Source organism: Carassius auratus, unplaced genomic scaffold (genome assembly GCF_003368295.1).
Source record: "Carassius auratus strain Wakin unplaced genomic scaffold, ASM336829v1 scaf_tig00017060, whole genome shotgun sequence".
NCBI classification, from domain to species: Eukaryota; Metazoa; Chordata; class Actinopteri; order Cypriniformes; family Cyprinidae; genus Carassius; species Carassius auratus.
This window is the reverse complement of record NW_020524735.1, coordinates 660,311-678,537: the sequence shown is the minus strand read 5'-3', so window position 1 is coordinate 678,537 and position 18,227 is coordinate 660,311. Positions and strand designations below refer to the sequence as shown.

The 18,227-nt window shown below is 34.5% G+C and overlaps 2 protein-coding genes across 4 annotated transcripts; one reads left to right on the top strand and one right to left on the bottom strand.

The window, feature by feature from the left end:
• Positions 1-3,789: 3,789 nt before the first annotated feature.
• Positions 3,790-12,460, top strand: LOC113075449 (cleavage stimulation factor subunit 2-like). 2 transcript variants are annotated; one of them, XM_026248171.1, is made up of 15 exons: positions 3,790-3,956; positions 4,297-4,375; positions 4,458-4,627; positions 4,726-4,862; positions 5,587-5,706; positions 5,926-6,042; positions 6,791-6,893; positions 6,982-7,044; positions 8,206-8,265; positions 8,761-8,905; positions 9,214-9,371; positions 9,824-9,948; positions 11,774-11,812; positions 11,978-12,116; positions 12,264-12,460. In XM_026248171.1, the coding sequence occupies exons 1-14, from the start codon at positions 3,878-3,880 to the stop codon at positions 12,098-12,100; spliced, it is 1,518 nt and encodes a 505-aa protein (XP_026103956.1). In that variant the 5' UTR covers positions 3,790-3,877; the 3' UTR covers positions 12,101-12,116; positions 12,264-12,460. The 2 variants fall into 2 exon arrangements, with proteins under 2 accessions (XP_026103956.1, XP_026103957.1); XM_026248172.1 differs by lacking the exon at positions 8,206-8,265 and having other exon boundaries at positions 3,791-3,956.
• Positions 12,461-12,602: 142 nt separating this feature from the next.
• Positions 12,603-17,559, bottom strand: LOC113075448 (cytochrome b-245 heavy chain). 2 transcript variants are annotated; one of them, XM_026248169.1, is made up of 13 exons: positions 17,452-17,559; positions 17,229-17,324; positions 16,947-17,057; positions 16,778-16,862; positions 16,137-16,288; positions 15,717-15,898; positions 15,493-15,619; positions 15,311-15,403; positions 14,984-15,225; positions 13,738-13,900; positions 13,423-13,569; positions 13,213-13,337; positions 12,603-13,124 (listed from the first exon to the last, which is right to left on the bottom strand). In XM_026248169.1, the coding sequence occupies exons 1-13, from the start codon at positions 17,494-17,496 to the stop codon at positions 12,998-13,000; spliced, it is 1,695 nt and encodes a 564-aa protein (XP_026103954.1). In that variant the 5' UTR covers positions 17,497-17,559; the 3' UTR covers positions 12,603-12,997. The 2 variants fall into 2 exon arrangements, with proteins under 2 accessions (XP_026103954.1, XP_026103955.1); XM_026248170.1 differs by lacking the exon at positions 16,137-16,288 and having other exon boundaries at positions 15,717-15,864.
• Positions 17,560-18,227: the final 668 nt, after the last annotated feature.

Here is an 18,227-nt window from a genome sequence, read left to right as displayed (position 1 = left end):
AGCGTTTTTACAGTTGTAGACATTTGGTACTCTCAACGACGTCGTGGCATCTACAGTTTCGTAGTGTTTCCTGCTGAGCTGGGTTCAATCAACCAGACCTACGCATTCTGCGTCTATGACGCGTAACCGATGCCGATATATGGGAAAGGCTTGTAAAACGCTGATTGCTATAAATAAATAAGATTGTGTATAATTTGATAGAAAAATTAAGAATTGCAACATCATTAGTTCAACTGTAAATAAAATCGTTTGGTTAATGACGGTGTCAGGCAACATACTAGCGTGCTAGCGTGAAGTCAAAAATAGTGTTTGTGCGACACCTACTGTTAACTGTAAAGCGCTCCGGCTTTACATATTTCTGCTTGATTACCGTTTCCATAAATTTGGTCACCAATTAAAATAAAGTTCATCTTCGCCCAATACTTATGGCTTACACTGAAGAGCATGGTGCTGCAATGCCCAGATTATGTTCATAACCAGGGGGAGCACAAACTGATAATATAGGCTATACCATGAATGAGGATTAGTTAGGTGAAATGATATCGATTTTGATCTTGATTTTTTTTTTTTTTCCGCATCAAACAACCCTATATTTGAAAATCAGAGCCAACACTGAAATGTATTTATTTTATTTTATTTTATTATATTTGTTTTACTACACATTGGGAAAAAATACAAAACTGTAACAAAGGTAGCCTACCCTTATTTAGGCACTAATATATTTTTAAACTACTAATATCTACTTTTAATGTACCCTTAATGTGTTGAAGTACGATTTAGGGTATTTATCTTTTTTAGTAAGGTGTTTTTTACCTTTTTCTCCTTTTGTACCTTTGCCTATCTCGCAGTAACAGCTCTAAAATATGTTATCAGCTGAATATCTCTTTAAAATGATAATTGGGGATAAAAAGGCAAAAAATAAATAAATAAATAAAAAGGAAATTCACTGGTTATGTATCAAGAATATGCATATTGTCTTACATTCCAATACAATTTTTCTTTGACCAGTGTAATAACATAAAAACATAAAACTGATATTCAATATTTTGGAGCCAAAACTGGGTTTGTTCATATGACACCCTAGGATGCCAGAATGTACATTCCTTTATATGAAGCTTTCTATATATATATATGACAATTTCCAGACAAATCAAATGGCAACCAACAACAAAGTTTTTAGATTTATATGCTATATCCATTTACTCCTCATTAATGTGTGTAATGTAAGAAGAAACACTATTTCAAATAATCTAATATATAACTTCTGGAAAGAGATTGCTCTAATCCACATTCATACATTTACTGCTATGTTGTGATTAATTTTTTATCAAATTTCTACTTTGTATAATGATGAGCAAAGTAACTGCTGAACAGAACTCAATCTGCTTTTCATTTGTGGTGTATAAACAAGACATGGAATGACATTGTCCTCACTAAACATATTTACTGAGAACACTTAATTTGCTTATCATGTCATTGCGATTTTCTTGATTTAATATCAGGATTGGAGCTGTCCAAGGTTCTGAAGGAACATACATTACATGATTTGCAGTGCTAGTAAAAAAAAAAACCTTAACAGGTTCTTGGTCATTATATCTGTCATAAAATAAAATATCTTAACATAAAAACTATTAGATCTGCTGATTAACTAAAACTATGCAAACTCACCAAGCAAAGCCCTGACTGACTGTTTACACTCAAATGGCAAAATCAGTTTACAATGTATTTCGAGAACAAGTCAAAATCCCCCTTTTGTTGCAACACTGAATTCATTAGGTGAGATTCTTCTCATTCTTTTTATTTTGTATTTTATTATTATTTTTTATTTCACAAACAATAATTTATTAATAGAAAGTTCTTGATCAGTCAAGTTGAAAAACAGCAAAAAGACACACTGTACTCTCAACCGTGATGCTATAGCTCACCAGATGTTTGCAAGGTAGAGTTCACCCACATATCCACTTTACTTTTGTAGAACAAAACACAGGATTTTTTTTTTTTTTTAAAGCTCATGCTGCTATTTCAATACAGTGAAAGTGGATAGGGACCAGAGGCTGTCCGACTGCTAAAAGGGCACAAAACAACCATGAAAGCATTATAAAGAGTTTTTGATTTATGCATTATATTTCATGTCTTCTGAACTAAAAAAAAAGGCTTTGAACAATAGCTTTGAATTGAAAATCTGTGTGTTTTGTATAGTGTACAACAAAAGAAGACCAAATTCATAAAACATTTGGATTAGTTGATTATTTTTACATTTACTTTTATTCATTCATTCATTTATCCAAAGCGACTTACAAATGAGGACAATAAAAGGGGTCAAAACTAACAAAAGAGCAACAATATATACATGCAAATGACAAGTCTCGGTTAACCTAACGCACTACACATAGCAAGGTGTGTGTATATATATATGTATATATATATATATATACCCAACTCGATCCGAGCAGCTGAGTCCTTAGCCATCTTCAAGAATCAGCTTAAAACACATCTCTTCCATCTTTTTTGACCCTCTAACTTTAACACTCACTATTCTAATTGCAATTCTTAAAAAAAGGGAAAAAAATAATTTAACTAATCTTTTTTGTATTCTATCTATTTTCTTTTCACTTATTATATACAATTATAAAAAAGACCTCTAACACTAGTTTGTTCTATTCTTTTTCTATTCTATCTGTTTTCTTTTTATTTATTATATTATTTAATAGCTATTGCTATGTGTACTGAATTTAAGCTAACTGATTTGTTATAGCACTTATATATCATTGCTCTTTTGTTGTTTTTGATTGCTTCCATTGTCCTCATTTGTAAGTCGCTTTGGATAAAAGCATCTGCTAAATGACTGTAAATGTAATGCATATATTATACACACACAAAGTTTAACAAGGAGACAGAATAGAAATAGAAAGCTATTGTTTTTTTGTTTTGTTTTGTTTGAAATAGAAAGTGCTATAGTTAGAGGGTAAAATAAAGATGGAACGGATGTGTTTTTAGTATTTAGTGTTTTTTTTTTTTGAGTAATGTATTCATTTTAAATTATTTAAAATAAAATATTTTCAAATTAATTAAAAACAGTTTAAAAAGCTCCAAATCAAGATATAGTGCAACATGTAAAACTTTTATATATATGCATGGAGAAAAATCCTGAACTTTAAAGTACATTTTACATTTCAAATAATAACTATTTCAATTTATAGTTTATTTTATAGAGCTTAGATATTTAGAAAATAAAATTGTCAGGGGATATAAAACATTTCTACTGACATATTGTATGATGATTCTCACTCTTCAGAGAAAATTACTCTTGTTATATTTTTATTAAAACGTTCTTAACATAAGCTTATGAAGGATGTTTAAAGCAATTCTGCATCAACTGCTTTTATCTATGCATTTTATTGTCTTTTTTTAATTAAAGAATATTGACAAGTTATTTTGTTGCACTGCACTGATATGTATTACAACATTCAAGACCTGCATATATTGGGAAAATGTACTTCTTGACTTCACAAGCTGTTTTAAGGAAATATGAAAAATTGCAGATTAATTGAATTAATGTCAGTGTTGCTAAACCCCAACCAGGCAGTACATTGACAATATTTTATGAATAAAATAAAAATGATTGTTAGCTTTACCAAGTGTATATTTATTTTATTTTATTGTTTATTTCCAATTGTTGGTTGTTTATAATATAATGTTATATAATCTTGCTGTTCAATTATAATATACACCAAATGCAGGATAAAGCGCGACTTCGGACTCTTATTTTGAAATATCGGTCGTGCGGCGCCATCTATATTTTACTACATGTTAACTGGCTTCTCATCGCTCTGTGGTGGTCTCTTATCGTGTTATCCTTGACTTTATCAACGAATATATGGCGAATTTAGCCATGGCTGCGGCAGCTGCAGCTGCTAGAGACCCAGCGGTGGACCGCTCGTTACGATCGGTGTTCGGTATGTATGAACAGACCGGTTTAGTTTGTTTCTTGCGTCTACTATTCATTAGTTTCGTTAGCTGCTAAGCTAAACCTCACTCACTTACAGTTAAGTCACAACTAAAACTCCAAAATACGATCATGTAACACCTTATTTCAAAGTGTATTGTTTCATAGACTTCCAAAGAATTATTTTAGGTATTATTGTTTGCAGATCATGCATAGATGTTCACGTATAAACAATCATTAGGTCTAGAACTACGGCATGTAACTGTTACTGATGCAGTTGTGTGCTGTAACTGTAGAACAGTTTTCAACATGGTTCCTTGTTTCCCTTAATGTTTGTATTTTGGTAACAGTTGGAAACATCCCATATGAAGCCACAGAGGAGCAGCTGAAAGACATCTTCTCAGAGGTTGGACTTGTCGTTAGTTTTAGGTATGTACAATAATGCCTCAAATAACATGTGGTAACTTAGAGGAAACATGGTGTTGATCAGGGGGGAAAAAACTTCTTGCAGGTTGGTGTATGACAGAGAAACCGGTAAGCCAAAGGGATATGGCTTCTGTGAGTACCAGGATCAGGAGACGGCGCTCAGTGCCATGCGTAACCTCAATGGCCGAGAGTTCAGCGGCAGAGCTCTCCGTGTCGACAACGCTGCTAGTGAGAAGAATAAAGAGGAGCTCAAAAGTAAGTTTGAGTTTTGAAGTCTAATATTCTATCCAAAGGGAGAAATCTTGTGCACTAGAAATGGCTATTTTGATTGACCTGCATGATTGTTTCCACAGGTCTGGGCACTGGCGCTCCAATTCTTGAGTCCCCTTACGGAGACGGCTGCACACCAGAAGAAGCTCCGGAGTCCATCAGCAGGGCAGTAGCCAGCCTGCCTCCTGAACAGATGTTTGAGTTAATGAAACAGATGAAAGTGAGTGTAGGAAAGCGGCCTGTTCAATTTAAGACTGACACTTCAGATCAAGGGGGTTACCTGGAGAAACCAAGTTTCTTAAAGTATTAGTGCTCCCTAAAATAAATTGGTCATCATTTGCTCACCCTCATGTTGTTCCAGATTCATAGATGAACTTTTGTTCGTCTCTGAGTCACAAATATTTTAATGAAACATGAGAGATTTCTGTTCCTTCATTGAAAGTCCATTCATCCGTAACTTAACACTCCAAAACATTTGTTGAAGACATTGTAGAATAAATATTTGGTTTCTGTGTTGATTAATAGATATGTGATTAAAACTTGAAATGATATATTTTTATAATGAAAAGCGATCGTTACTTTTCAGAAAGCTTCGATTTAAACATCTTGATTCATATGGAATGATTTTATAGTGTCTTCATTAATGTTTGAAGTGTGAGGGTTATGGACTTTTAATGGAGAGAGAGAATACTCTTGCATTTCATTAAAAAAATGTTTGTAAAAAATATATCTTGATTTATGTTTGGAAGATAAGCAGAAATATTACAGATTAATTAAGTGCAAATAAATGATGACATTTTCTGTTTTGGAGTGAATTATACCTTTAATTGATTGCAATTCTATTGTTCCAAGAAATTAACATTTGAAATGAATGTGTTATTTGAAGCTTTGTGAATCTAAAAATGTGATTTGTATGATGTATCGTCCTGTTCTTGCTCGTACAGCTGTGTGTGCAGAACAGTCCCCAGGAGGCCAGAAACATGCTCCTGCAGAACCCTCAGCTCGCTTACGCCCTGCTGCAGGCTCAGGTGGTCATGAGGATTGTGGACCCTGAAATCGCTCTGGTAGGATCATGAAATGCCTCTAAAGGAATGCACTACTTAGACAAATTGAAAGCATCTTGGTACATGGATTGTAAAGACTGAGAATGTTTTATTAATCTCCTTCAATAAGTATTGTTGTAAATATCAAGGATTGTGACAATGTTTTAAACCAGTTGTTTAATATGTGACATTAAACCATATAAACATAATCAAATTAATAATTGTCCCTCATTCTCACAGAAAATGCTTCACCGTCCAGCTGTGGTTCAGCCCATAAACCCAAGTCCTCAGCCTGGACCGGTACCTAACCAGCCCCTCCCTCAGCCCAATGTACCTGTCTCTCAGTCTCAACCAATGGTTAGTATTATTCCGAGATGCATTAAATAGTAGTACTGTTTTGTTTTCATACAGGACTGTTCAAAAGCTTGTGTTTTTAGGGTTTTTGAAAAAAGACTTTAATGCTCACCGAGGCTGCATTTATTTGAACAAAAATACATTAAAACATATTATTGTGAAATATTATTATAATATAAATTAACTTTATTTTGAATTATAATGTAATGTATTAATGTGAATTTTCAGCACCTGTTGCTCCAGTCTTTAGTGTCACATGATCCTTCAGAAATAACTAAAATGCTGAACTGATGCTCAAGAAACTTTTCTTATCAATGTTGAAAACTGTTTTGCAGCTTCAAATTTTAATAATTAATATATTTACTGTCATTTATCAATTTAATGCAATTTAATGTAATTTGATACAAATCCTAGCGAAATAAAAGTATTAATTTCTTAACAAAATCTCGCTGACCTCAAGCTTTTGAATGGTAGTGTATTTGGTCTTTTTTTTTTTTTTTTTTTTTTAATTGACAAGTTTTCATGAAGTTTACTTAATATCCAGACATGAGTTGGCATATACTGTCAACAGTATATATAACAGTTTAAGTAAAACCCAATAAATGGACTTTGCATGTAAAATGTAGTTTGGTTTTCATAATTACACGATAGTTTTCAGCATTTGGTAAAATCTTTTTTGCCTCGTTGTTAGAGGTGCACTGTAGTAAGGCTCAGTTGGGTTGTAATCTTCTGTTGGTCCTGTTACTCACAGCCAGGTATGCATGTGAACGGAGCGCCTCAGATGATGCAGCCTCCACAGATGGGGGGTGGGGTACCCGGACCAATGCCAGGACAGGGACCCATGGGACCAGCTGGTGAGCTCAGTTGTCCTTGGATTACTTTGGTGGTTGTGTATCTGTGTGTGTAGCCAGAGTGGTTTACCTCCGGTCTCTCCCTCTACAGGTGGGATGCAGCCTCAGATAGGGATCCCTCCAGGAGGCCCTGTGCCCATGGATAGAGGACCAGGTATTCATTTTATGCATTCATAATTCTTTATTTTATGTATTTGTTTCCCATTACAAGCATTTGGTTTTTCAGCAATATTTGTTAAGCATTTGCTTAGAATTTAGAAGTAGTATCATTGTTTTATATAATATAGGATATTACAAGTCATTGTGAGAAAATTATGATATGATTTCTTTCCACTGTCTTAAGACCATTACCAAATTTGTCCACAAGGGAGCAGTATTGGCCAACAAGTCTGCTGCGCTAAAAATGGTTTTTATATATTGATTTTATTTTCATTCACACCTCTTCAAGCTAGTGTCAACTAGTAGAATTTCATAAACCGTTTTTTCTAACATTTGCTCGAGTCAGTGTTGTTGTGTCAGGATACTCAACCATAAATATTTTGATGGCACTATAGTGTGTAAGATCAGGAAAAATTACATACTTCACCTTAACTATTTTGGATTCTTTTTTTTTTCCTTTTTTTTTTTTTTTTTTAAATAAGAATAAGCATTAAATATAGAAAGTGTTTGAATAATTTTACCAGTGTTTATATAAATATATATATTTTTAAACTTATTTTTGTGTGCTACTGGTAAAACTTTTTATTAATATTTAATCTTTGTATTATACATCCTTCAGCAAGGATACATTTTAAATTAATCAAATTTGACATTAAAAGAAAATATAGCACATTTTCTACAGTGGTAATAATAAGAACACTTAAGTGAGCACCATATCAGCATACTTTAAATGATTTTTAAAGAGTCCTGTGATGCTGAAGTCTGGTAAAATAGCTGCTGAAAGAGGAATAGAGGAATAAATAATTATGTTATAATTTTTTATTGTAATTTTTCACTATTACTGTTTTTACTGTAGTTTTGATCAAATAGATTTAAGCTTTAGTGAGCATAAGAGACTTGTTTCAAAAACATTAGAAAATCTTACTGACCACAAACTTCCATGTATAAAATTTTGCTTTTATATTTAGTTTTGTATAGTGGTACATTTATATACTTTATATAGGACATTTTGATTCTGCATTAGCCAATTAAAACCCCATATCGACCACTACTCTAGTGCATGTCCATTAAGATCAGTACAATCATCCCTGGGTAACATCAGTAAGTGTGCCGTCTCAGTTTTCTCTCCTGTTCTCTTCACTTAATGCTGACCCAGGAAACCTTCAGGACTCTCCTGTGGGAGGAGCTGGGCAGGCTGCCATCGAGCGGCCTCAAGGTATCATGGGTATAACTCTGGTCTGTTCAGAACAGGCCTGTCATGAGTCTCACCTGCTCATGGTCTTAGCCCTACGTTTACCTTTTGTAGTGTACTTCTTATCTTTGCGTACCCCTAAACATCACACCTGAACCATTTGAAGGCAGCACACAGTTTGCAACCAACAAAGTGGAACAAAGTTTACTTCAAATAGAGAGTGCAAAGTACCACGCGGATGTCTAGAGGGAATAGTGAAACTGCTCAAACAAATGATCCCATCATACCTGCAAAGTGGCTTGACACTATAACCTCATTATTCATGTTCTTTGTTAGCACAATAGGACATGTCAAAGTTTTGAAATGTTTGTGTAATGCACTTAGACACTAGTTTCTTTCATTAATTGTAATTCTATAGCCAGTTCTTTTCTTTTTTTCTTTTTTGATTCTTATCAAATTGGCAAAGCATGCACATTTTTTTAAAATCAGTTTTCATGTAAATGTTTTTTGTTTCCACAGTGCCGATAGTAGACCCACGTGCTTCAATGCGAGGGGCCCCTCAAGGCCCTCCAGGGATCCCACCCAGAGGCCTTCTTGGCGATGGTCCGAACGACCCACGCGGTGGATCACTGGTCAATGTCACTGGAGAAATGGTGGAGCCTGGGTAATGTATATTAAAAACTTTGATGAAATGACATTTAGGTGGTCACAGCTGATCTTAAATTATTAAATTAGTCTCATAAATATTTTTAGGAAGCTTGACTAATCTTTTCCTTTAGGCAATTGTGATGAACTCTGTAAAGTCCAAACTTTTGAATGGTTTTGTACATCAGGTTTTCATTTTGATATTGATTTTTCATTTCACCTTTATATTGATAACTAAAGATTTATTTATTTATTTTTTACTGTTTTTACAATCATATTGATTTGTTTTTTTAAGTTTGTAACAAATATAATTTTTTTTACTTGAAGGCATGGTTACATTGGAGGCCCTCCACAACATCAGGGGCCGCCCATGCATATGGCTCCCCCAGACATGCGTGGCCCGCATGAGATGAGAGGAGGACCCATGATGGGAGAACCTAGAGGTCCTATGATGGAGCAGCGGGGTCCACCCATGGAGGCTAGAGGTACTTAAAGATGTTTCAAATCAAGTTATTTGTTGGCTTGGATAACTGTATGGACCCTTTTCACAGACTGTGATGATACATTTCAGTGGTCATCAGCATTCCTGTGCAATCCTGCAAAGTATTTCTTTTCTTTCCTTTTTTCTTTGTGTTGTATTACCTTTGCATCAAACTACAAAAAACTAGTTAATGCTGCTGTTAGATTATCAATCGCTCTCCTTTTTTCTGAAAGTCGTGAAAACACTATCATGGAGTATTTCTTTTACTATTTGAGCAAATTAGAATAAAAATAAAACATATTTGATGTAGTCTCCCAAAGTTTACCCAACTATGATGACTTTGCTTCTGAGAAACTCACAAATGTGAAAAAGCTCTATTACCGGTTTTACTTCTTTCTGAAATAACACTCTGTTTGAAGGATAATCTGACAGATAAGATTTTTTTTATTTCCTAAGGTCGTGATCCAAGAGCTGTTGATGCTCGGGGTCCGATATCTGGTCAGAGGGTTCCTGTGGCTGGTGGAATGCAGGGTCCTCCCCCACACGGCATGGGACAGAGTGCACCTCCATCAGCAAGACCAGTAAGATTTCCAGACTCCCGTAGATTTGGTTTTTTTTTTCCTTTTTTTTTTTTTTTTTTTTTTTTTTTTTAAAAAAACAGGATTTCTCAAATGTTTTAATGTCTAGGACCCTCTAAATTTGACCATCCCATTGTAAAGTGACCCTTTTTCTGAAATATAAAGGCAGCTGTCTAAAAATCCTAAATGTGATATTTAAGGAAAGCAGGTTTGCAGATTTTAAATTAGCTTTTTAATTAGTTTTTTATTTATTAAGTTATTAAAAAATGGTCATGAATGTGCTTTGTTTCCTATTTCATATTAGAATATTAGAGAACAATTTCTATCCTACTCAGATTTATTTCTGTGGCAAAAAAAAACATCTATCATGTCCACTAATATTCAGGGTCAGTGGGATGTTTTTTTTTTTTTTAAACGCTTTCTAAAAGAAGTCTATTAGGCTCATCAAGGCTGCATTTGTAAACTGCTCTGGCAAAATTAGTCGCAATGAGCAAATTTTTAAAAGTGAGTTCTTTATATTTACAACATATCCATTTAAAAAACAATTAAAACTATTTGATTTGTTGGAATTGACTGAAAAATTACTGAGCTACATCCAATTTTGAAATCAGTAGTCAGCAGTCAATTTTGAGAGAGATTTGAGTTGGTTTTCTGAAGTTTCCAAAGCAAAATCACCTAGCCACAGTTCATCTTTCCCCCACTTATTTTCTTAACCCTCAAGTTATGTTCAGGTCATTTTGACCCAGAGAGGATTTTCTTTCTCCTGAAAATGTTAGTAGATGTTATTGCATTGGACTAAAATTTACTGACTTTGCTCACACACACAGCATAACTACTTCCTCCAAAAATGTAATTTTTTTTTCACCTTGTTACACAGTTACAAAATTGACCAGCCTACAAAAAATTCCTTATGAATCTCTTGTTGTGCTATATTATCACCCAAAATAGGGTTCAATCCTTTTGTCAACTTGTTCTCTTTCAATTAGGACTTTTTTAAATTAATTTTTGAAACTTATTGATCATAGGCCTCATTAATTTGGTATAGCTTTACGACTATACCAAACTTGTGCTGAAGGGAGGCAACAGTCATGAAGAAATGAGCAGAGAAAAAGGTAGACCTCTCAGAAAACATGCAAATAAAGATCATTTTAGACGTTTAATTACTATTTGGAATATTTAGGATGCTTAACTCATATTTGTGAACCTCAAATTCAAAGAAAAATAAAATTTCTCACTTTTTTTTTCTTTTCCTGTAGCACAAAATTAGCCAGTGCACATTCCGGCTCATTTTGCCAGTACAGGTCACATTTACTTGATGAATAATAACAGTATTTGAGCAGTATTGTGAAATATTAAAATTTTAAAATGACTGCTTTCTATTTTAATGTATTTTAGATTTCAATGCTGATTTTTAGATCCTTCAGAAAGCATTATAATATACTGACTTGCTGCTCAATTTATTATAAATCATGATTGGGGGAAAAAAGCTGTGCTGCTGAAAATTTAATACATTTCTTTTAAAAATTATTTGATTAATATAAAAAAGGATTGATTTTTTCTTTTGTAACAATACCAATGTCTTTATAACTTTTAATTAATTGAGTGTCTTGTTGAATAAAAGCATATTTTTGAACAGCTTCCACTACAAATATTGAGAAATAAAGAAATCTTTTCTGCCAAAAAAACTGTTTTTAATAGCTTTCAGAAAAAACACTTATTTTATCTCGATTTGTCCTGTTTGTACAGCCCTATCTCAGAGAACACTATTTAGCTTGCAGTATTTAATTTAAATGTCCTCATGTTTTAATCCCGTCATGTCTTTTAACAGGGTCCTACATCAGATGTCTCATCACAAGACCATGAGAAAGTGAGTGTCCTTTTTCCCTACAGTGACCAGTTTTTCCAGAATAACCAGTTATGTTGATTTAAATGTTGATGGGGTTATGTCACTCTCATTAATTTGAATCTTTCGCGATGTAATCATACGTATGTTTTGTAGATGCTAATCTCTATGCTGTTTCCACATTCCCAGGCTGCCTTGATTATGCAGGTCCTGCAGCTGACCCCAGAACAGATCGCTATGCTGCCACCAGAACAGAGACAGAGTATCTTGATACTGAAGGAGCAGATTCAGAAGACGGCAGGCGCACCCTGAAGACTCATCTTGTGACGCAAGTTCTTTTCTTTCTTTTGCATCCATCCTAAAACTGTTTATGTTAATTACAGGCTCTGCAACAAAGCGGTTTTCTTATGTAACCGTGATTATTTTGGGTTAGTGCACGTCTGAAAAATCTGACTCTACAACTTTGTGATTGCAGGAAGATCTGTATCTGATCAGACAACCATCCCTGGCTTCTTTTGTATTGGTCTGCAGGTCATCCACATTTGTAACTTGTTGTTTTTGTTTTCTAGCTAGTTTTTCATTTTAAGTGAGGCCAGTTGTATATGAATAATAGTAGTTCACAACTTACTGCTCATGAAAAAATAAACAACTGGAATTATTTTCTAAACTGAATATTTCCTGTCTCTGTAATTTATTATAAAAACTGTTCAGAAAATACATTATATATAATGTACAGTATTCATTTATGTCTTAAATGATAAAGTTGGTTTGATTCTTCAAAGGTTAAAAAAAAACAGTAAATAACCATGTCACATGTTAGATCAGATATATGTGGTTTTATAGAAAAACAGCTTTTCCTTTTTCACCTTTTAAAAAGAGGTGAAATTCTGAAATCCTTTTCAACAACTCCTTGCAATGCTAATTTTAGAGCACTTATTTACACAAGGAAGAACTTATAAAAACACAATACATTCTGGTGTATGTCTGATTTCCTTGATTCTTGGTGATTCATTGCTAACCAGGAAATTGGAAAGCCAAACCTTGAAAACAATACAATGAGCAGACTTTTGACACCGAATTAGTCTCTTGCAGGATGAAGGGTGTCATTTTCTTGTAACAGCAATGCAGAATCATTTAGACGTAAAGATTCAAGAAATGACAGAGCATGATACTGCTGACAAAGCATGATACTTCCTGTGAAAAAGTTCCTCAGAAGTTCTCTTTGTTAAAGTAAAACTTGGTTTTCCGTGGATCTACGTCTGAGTATTTCACACATTTCTTCTCCAAGTCCTTTGCTAAAGCTTGTGGGCCACACAAGAACGTTCCAACCACAGACCTGTGTATATTTAAAATAAACTTTTAGTGCTGGGTTGTTTTTGTCACATGTGGGAATTTGTTACATCATGAAAAGTTTCGCAACTTACGATGGGTTTTCTTGCCGAACTTGTTCAAATTCTCTATCCCAGTTCGGCCGGCCATAACCAGTCTTTTGTTTTAGACCGGTGATGATATCTCGATCTTTATCGAAATGCACCATTGCATGGTTAACCTACAAATAAAAGATTAGATGTTCTGTGATTTATGCAAATTAGGTCAACTTGCTTTTCAGATCACAACAGTTTTATATCACGTACATGACTCTGGTCCCATCCGGTGAGGTAGAGCTTATATGTGAGGAAGTCCCTCATTCCTCGTTCCTCCATGTCTTTCTCAAGGACCAGTAGGAGATCTGCAAACCACTCAAAGGCGTATGTCTCTCTACACAGCCAGTAGAAGTAAATCTAAACAGAAAAGTTAGACATTAAGAAGAAACAGAATTTCAAGGAATCCCAGACTTTGTCTAAATCTAAGACATGAACGCAAATATTTGTAATTTTACAGTAACAACAAGAGTGATTGTACTCAACCTTTGCAAACAACTTAATTATTTTTGTCCCACATGTTCTCACCCTCTTTGTTCGTAGTTTGGGGTCAGAGTCTTTAAACTTGTACCAAATCGACTTCAGGATAGAGGCAAATGGGGTCACTCCAATCCCAGCACCCACCAACATGCTGACCTCATAATCAAATACATCCTCACTCGCAGTTCCAAGCGGGCCATCCACAGCCATCCTGATGCAAAAAGAAAAGATTATTTATGTTTATATTACTGATCCTGTGTGTCATTTTCCATATTTTGAAATATCTTTTCCTTAAGCTGAAATTAAGAACTGCAGCCTGAAGAATACATGAATGTGTAATGCCCTACACACTTAAAAGTAAAGTTTTTTAAACTGGCATCTATGGTTCCATTAAGAACCATAATTAGAAAGAACCATCATACTATGACATTTCTTTTTATTTTAACCTCTTAACTGTCACTCAAATTTTTGAACATTGACCTTGTAGTGTACGATCCAAACTTAAATTTTTATAATTCATGAATGAAAATATTTTGTAACATGATATTGATGTACCATTTACATGGAAATGCAATGTCTGATTTTAAAATGGGTTTTAAAGGATGAATTTTGAGATTTTAAGTTTTCAGTCGATATATAACTTCTGATGATTTCTAAAATGTGATAGAGAAAAAGGCAACAAACAAGTCTTCTTTTTTAAACAAATGTCAAAACTCTAGTTATAATTTAGATTTTTGAGGGTGCACTCTTGTCATAAATTAATTGATTACTTTTCCTACATAATCTTTAGCAAAAAACACTGGTAAAATATTTATTTGGGAGTCTTAGACCTTTCCAACGATATATAGTTTATCAAGATTAGATTAGTTTTAATTGTAATATAGTGAAGAAAATCTAGGCGTCCCACAGAGCGGACAGGTGACAGTTAACAGGTTAAGAACACACTCCCCTTAACAAGGGTGTTGCAGCAATGCCATAAAAGAACCACTTTGGGTTCCCAAAGAACCTTTCAATGAACAGTTCTTAAAAGAATATTTTTTTATTATAATTGTGAAGAATATTTTAATAATTATTTTCCACTATAAAGAACCTTTTGTGAAATGGAAAGATTCCATGGATGTTAAAGCTTCTTCATGGAACTCTAAATGGCAATAAAGAACCTTTATTTTTAAGACTGCATTTCACTGAAAGCTTCTTTGGGAACTCCAAATGGTTCTTCTATAGAACTGCTGTGAAAAACTCCTTTTTGAATCTTTATTTTCAGAGAATAAGTGAAATAGTACAAAGTACATACTTTGGTCCTTGCCCACCCTCTGGCAGGTTTTCGACCATCTTGATGAGCTTTTCAGTCCAATCTCCAACTGAGCGGATGTGCACACTAAAGAAGTCCTCTTCTGGGGCTGATGTCATGGTAAATGGGTGCCACTCAAGCTGTGAGATGGCAGGACAGTTGAGGAACACATACTGGCCGACTTCCATCTTGAATCCAGGCTTCACCAGCTGCAGTTCCAACACCTTGGATGGGCGGATTACAATCTAAAATGCAAGAATGGAAACAGTTTGTCATTACAGAACAACTATACTGGGGTTTAGATGAACAATGTAGTCCATGAAGACTCACCTTCTTATAACTGACAGGCTGCATGTAGCGAATGAAACGTAGCAGCCGCTCACAAAGATAAATTATCATTGGTCCAATTACCCACATCCAGGTCTGCAACAGAGGATTCAACAAATTGAAATTGGTAAGCACTCAAATAAATCCGTCACAGTCTGTGTAATTGTAAATGTGACAACTTTTACCTGAGGAAACCCTCCTGCAAACTGCGGAAGTGGACATTCATCAATTTCCCCCCAGCTCTCTGGCTGATCTTCGCAGAAGGAATTATCGTGAGGTGGATTGGTCACTTGCTGACTTCGCACAATGCGTCTGGACAGAAGCCAAACAGAATATTTTAATTAATCTTATTGTCCTACAAATCAGTTTTTTTTTTTTTTTTTATTAGACCCAGTTAAACAGATCTTACCCTGCACCATGGAAAACTAAGCCAGCAAAGAAAACGATGAAGAGGTGATGTGTGTACCAAAAGACCTCAAAATAGTTTCTGCGAATGACTTCCATTGATGAAGTGATCATGAGGATGAGGGCAAGAGTTATGACGACTCCTGTGAGACCTGCAATAGTTGTGAATACTAAAATCGTTGGAGTCTGGAGTACAAGGAAACAAGTTTAGAGCAGGTATATATCATACCTTCAGAAGCAACATAGTCAATTGTAAACTACCATTCAAGTTTGAAGTAAGAAAGATTCTAAAAGTATTAATTAAATGCAAGCAAAAATACTCACTGACCCCAAACTATTGAATGGCGGTGTACTGTATATAAAATCAAAATTACAGGGAAATGTAAAAATCGTAATAAAAGCCATTAAAAGTTCAGTAACTCACAGTAGAATTGGAGAGAATGGGATTCAGGTAAGTGGTGTTTAATTCACGAGAGTCATTGAGCATGGACAGTTTATTGGCAAGGGGCCCATATCGACCTTGGAAACTGTTTGTGTACCACTCCGCGTTAAACAAATGAGCGACAGTGTGAACCGCTGCATTAAAGAAGGATTTCATATGGTCAAAATCGGACATTGTGTTACAACATGTTTCAATAGTTCTAATTATTGTTTACTTGCAAATATATTCTATTTAATACTGATAAATTAAATAGATTTCAAATCTTTATTCACACCCAAACACTGATCAAGTTTCAAATTAGTAAGAAACTGATTCTTGTATTTACAATGTCTATCTAGTTTTTTTTTTTTTTTTCAAGAAGAATAACACTTTCTGCAATGCTAGTATTCAGAATGAAATACCTAGCCTACGGCTCAAACTGTGAATGAGAACGTTTGATGAAATATAGAACACTATTGCATGTTTACTATATTGAATTGCATATTTAATGTTCTGCAATAGCTACTGCACATGCAAGCCCTTTCCTGTAAAACTGTAGCCTATCATTCAGGTGCAAGCTTAAGTAAGCTTAAGCTGTGATATGCAGAACATCTTCCTGTTAATTTTTCAAAGAACACTTTTACCTGTCATAAGGGCAATCATGTAAGCAACCAGCTTGTGGAAAGTCAGATTTTTGTCCAGCTGTTTCCTCATTGTTCTGCCACAGCACTGAAACAGACAGGAGAGCAAAATACTTACAGAGGTTCACATATACTCTCTCAGACACAAATGTGCAAGTGTGCAGCAACTCACTATGAAGGAGCCGCGGAGCAGAGACAGCAGGTTTCGGCACACTGGTAAAAGTATCAGCATGCAGTTGAAGTTGAGTACAGCAGCTGGAGCTCTGGCCCAAGATAATGCAGACTGAAAGAAACAGAATTACATTCACTTTCACTATGTTTACTCTGCTTATCTCTCTTTTTACTAAATGAAACCTAACTTTGAATCTCATGAATAAAACATCTTCCTTAGGTGCCTTCTTTTGTCTTAGCCAGTGCATTGCAAAATGCATATTTTTTTTATGGTATTACTTACCCCTAAAAGTTCACGAGTGTACTCAAATTGTGGTCCCAGATCATAGAGTAAGTAGTAGTAGACAAACAGAAAGATGTTGATGCCCATCCACACCACCTACAAATACAGACACATCAATATCTTACAAATAATGGACAAATTTGACTTATTTTAACTTAAGTTTTAACTGTATTGGCCGATTTTATTTAACAGAAATAATTAGCAAAATAATCTCGTATCTTACCAAGATGAAGGCGCTGAGCCCTTGATTGATGATCCAGTTGCTCATCTTCACTCTCTAGTGCTGCAGAAATGAATGAACACTGCTCAGATGAGCGCTGTATTCTTCACCTGTCCTGTTCCTCGACTCCGCCCTCTACTGTCGTCATCGACAAGGAAACGGGTTGTGAAAATGTGATTTGTTGATGTTGCATGTATGAAAAAGTCCCGGAAAGAAGCAATCTGAATGAGATTAATGTGGCTGTTAAAAAGCGTGTCCTGGTATGTTTGACTGGAAACTAGGCATGAATTTGAACGATGGGTTTGGCGTATCTACTGATTTATATATAATATTTTTTTTCTTTTCTTTTTGCTACGCCTGTAATGTATGATTGCAGAAAACACACACACACACACACACACACACACACACACACGTTTGTATTGAACATGGAGCAAGAGAGTTTGTGTGAAAATAAATCATAAGTGATTTACTTGGTTTAAAAATCTTTAAATGTATGAGGTTACGAGGTCAAGCGGTTTGCAAAGTTTATAGCCTACTATTTTCTATTTATAATATAATAAAATGTGTTAAATTTACTGTCAGTAAAATATGTTAATATAAAAATATATTTAAAAATTATTTAAAAAAGTGAAAATTCTGAAAGCATGAAGGAGATCCCATATTAATTTAACACATGTTTACAGACAAATTATATTTTATTATGTTTGAATAAAATCATATTTTCATGGTTTCATTTTAAAACATGGTGATTTTCTCATTGGTGGATAGCCAACTTA

Bases quoted from the DNA above. Each gene is read 5' to 3' on its own strand.
- LOC113075448 (XM_026248169.1), bottom strand. From the start codon at position 17,496: ATGAGCAACTGGATCATCAATCAAGGGCTCAGCGCCTTCATCTTG. The intron at 16,863-16,946 runs GTGAGTTGCTGC...TGTCTGTTTCAG, and splicing joins TGCTCCGCGGCTCCTTCATA to TGCTGTGGCAGAACAATGAG. The intron at 13,338-13,422 runs GTACGTGATATA...TTTTATTTGTAG, and splicing joins CCGGATGGGACCAGAGTCAT to GTTAACCATGCAATGGTGCA.
- LOC113075449 (XM_026248171.1), top strand. From the start codon at position 3,878: ATGGCGAATTTAGCCATGGCTGCGGCAGCTGCAGCTGCTAGAGACCCA. The intron at 6,043-6,790 runs GTTAGTATTATT...TGTTACTCACAG, and splicing joins TCTCTCAGTCTCAACCAATG to CCAGGTATGCATGTGAACGG. The intron at 7,045-8,205 runs GTATTCATTTTA...ATGCTGACCCAG, and splicing joins GCCCATGGATAGAGGACCAG to GAAACCTTCAGGACTCTCCT.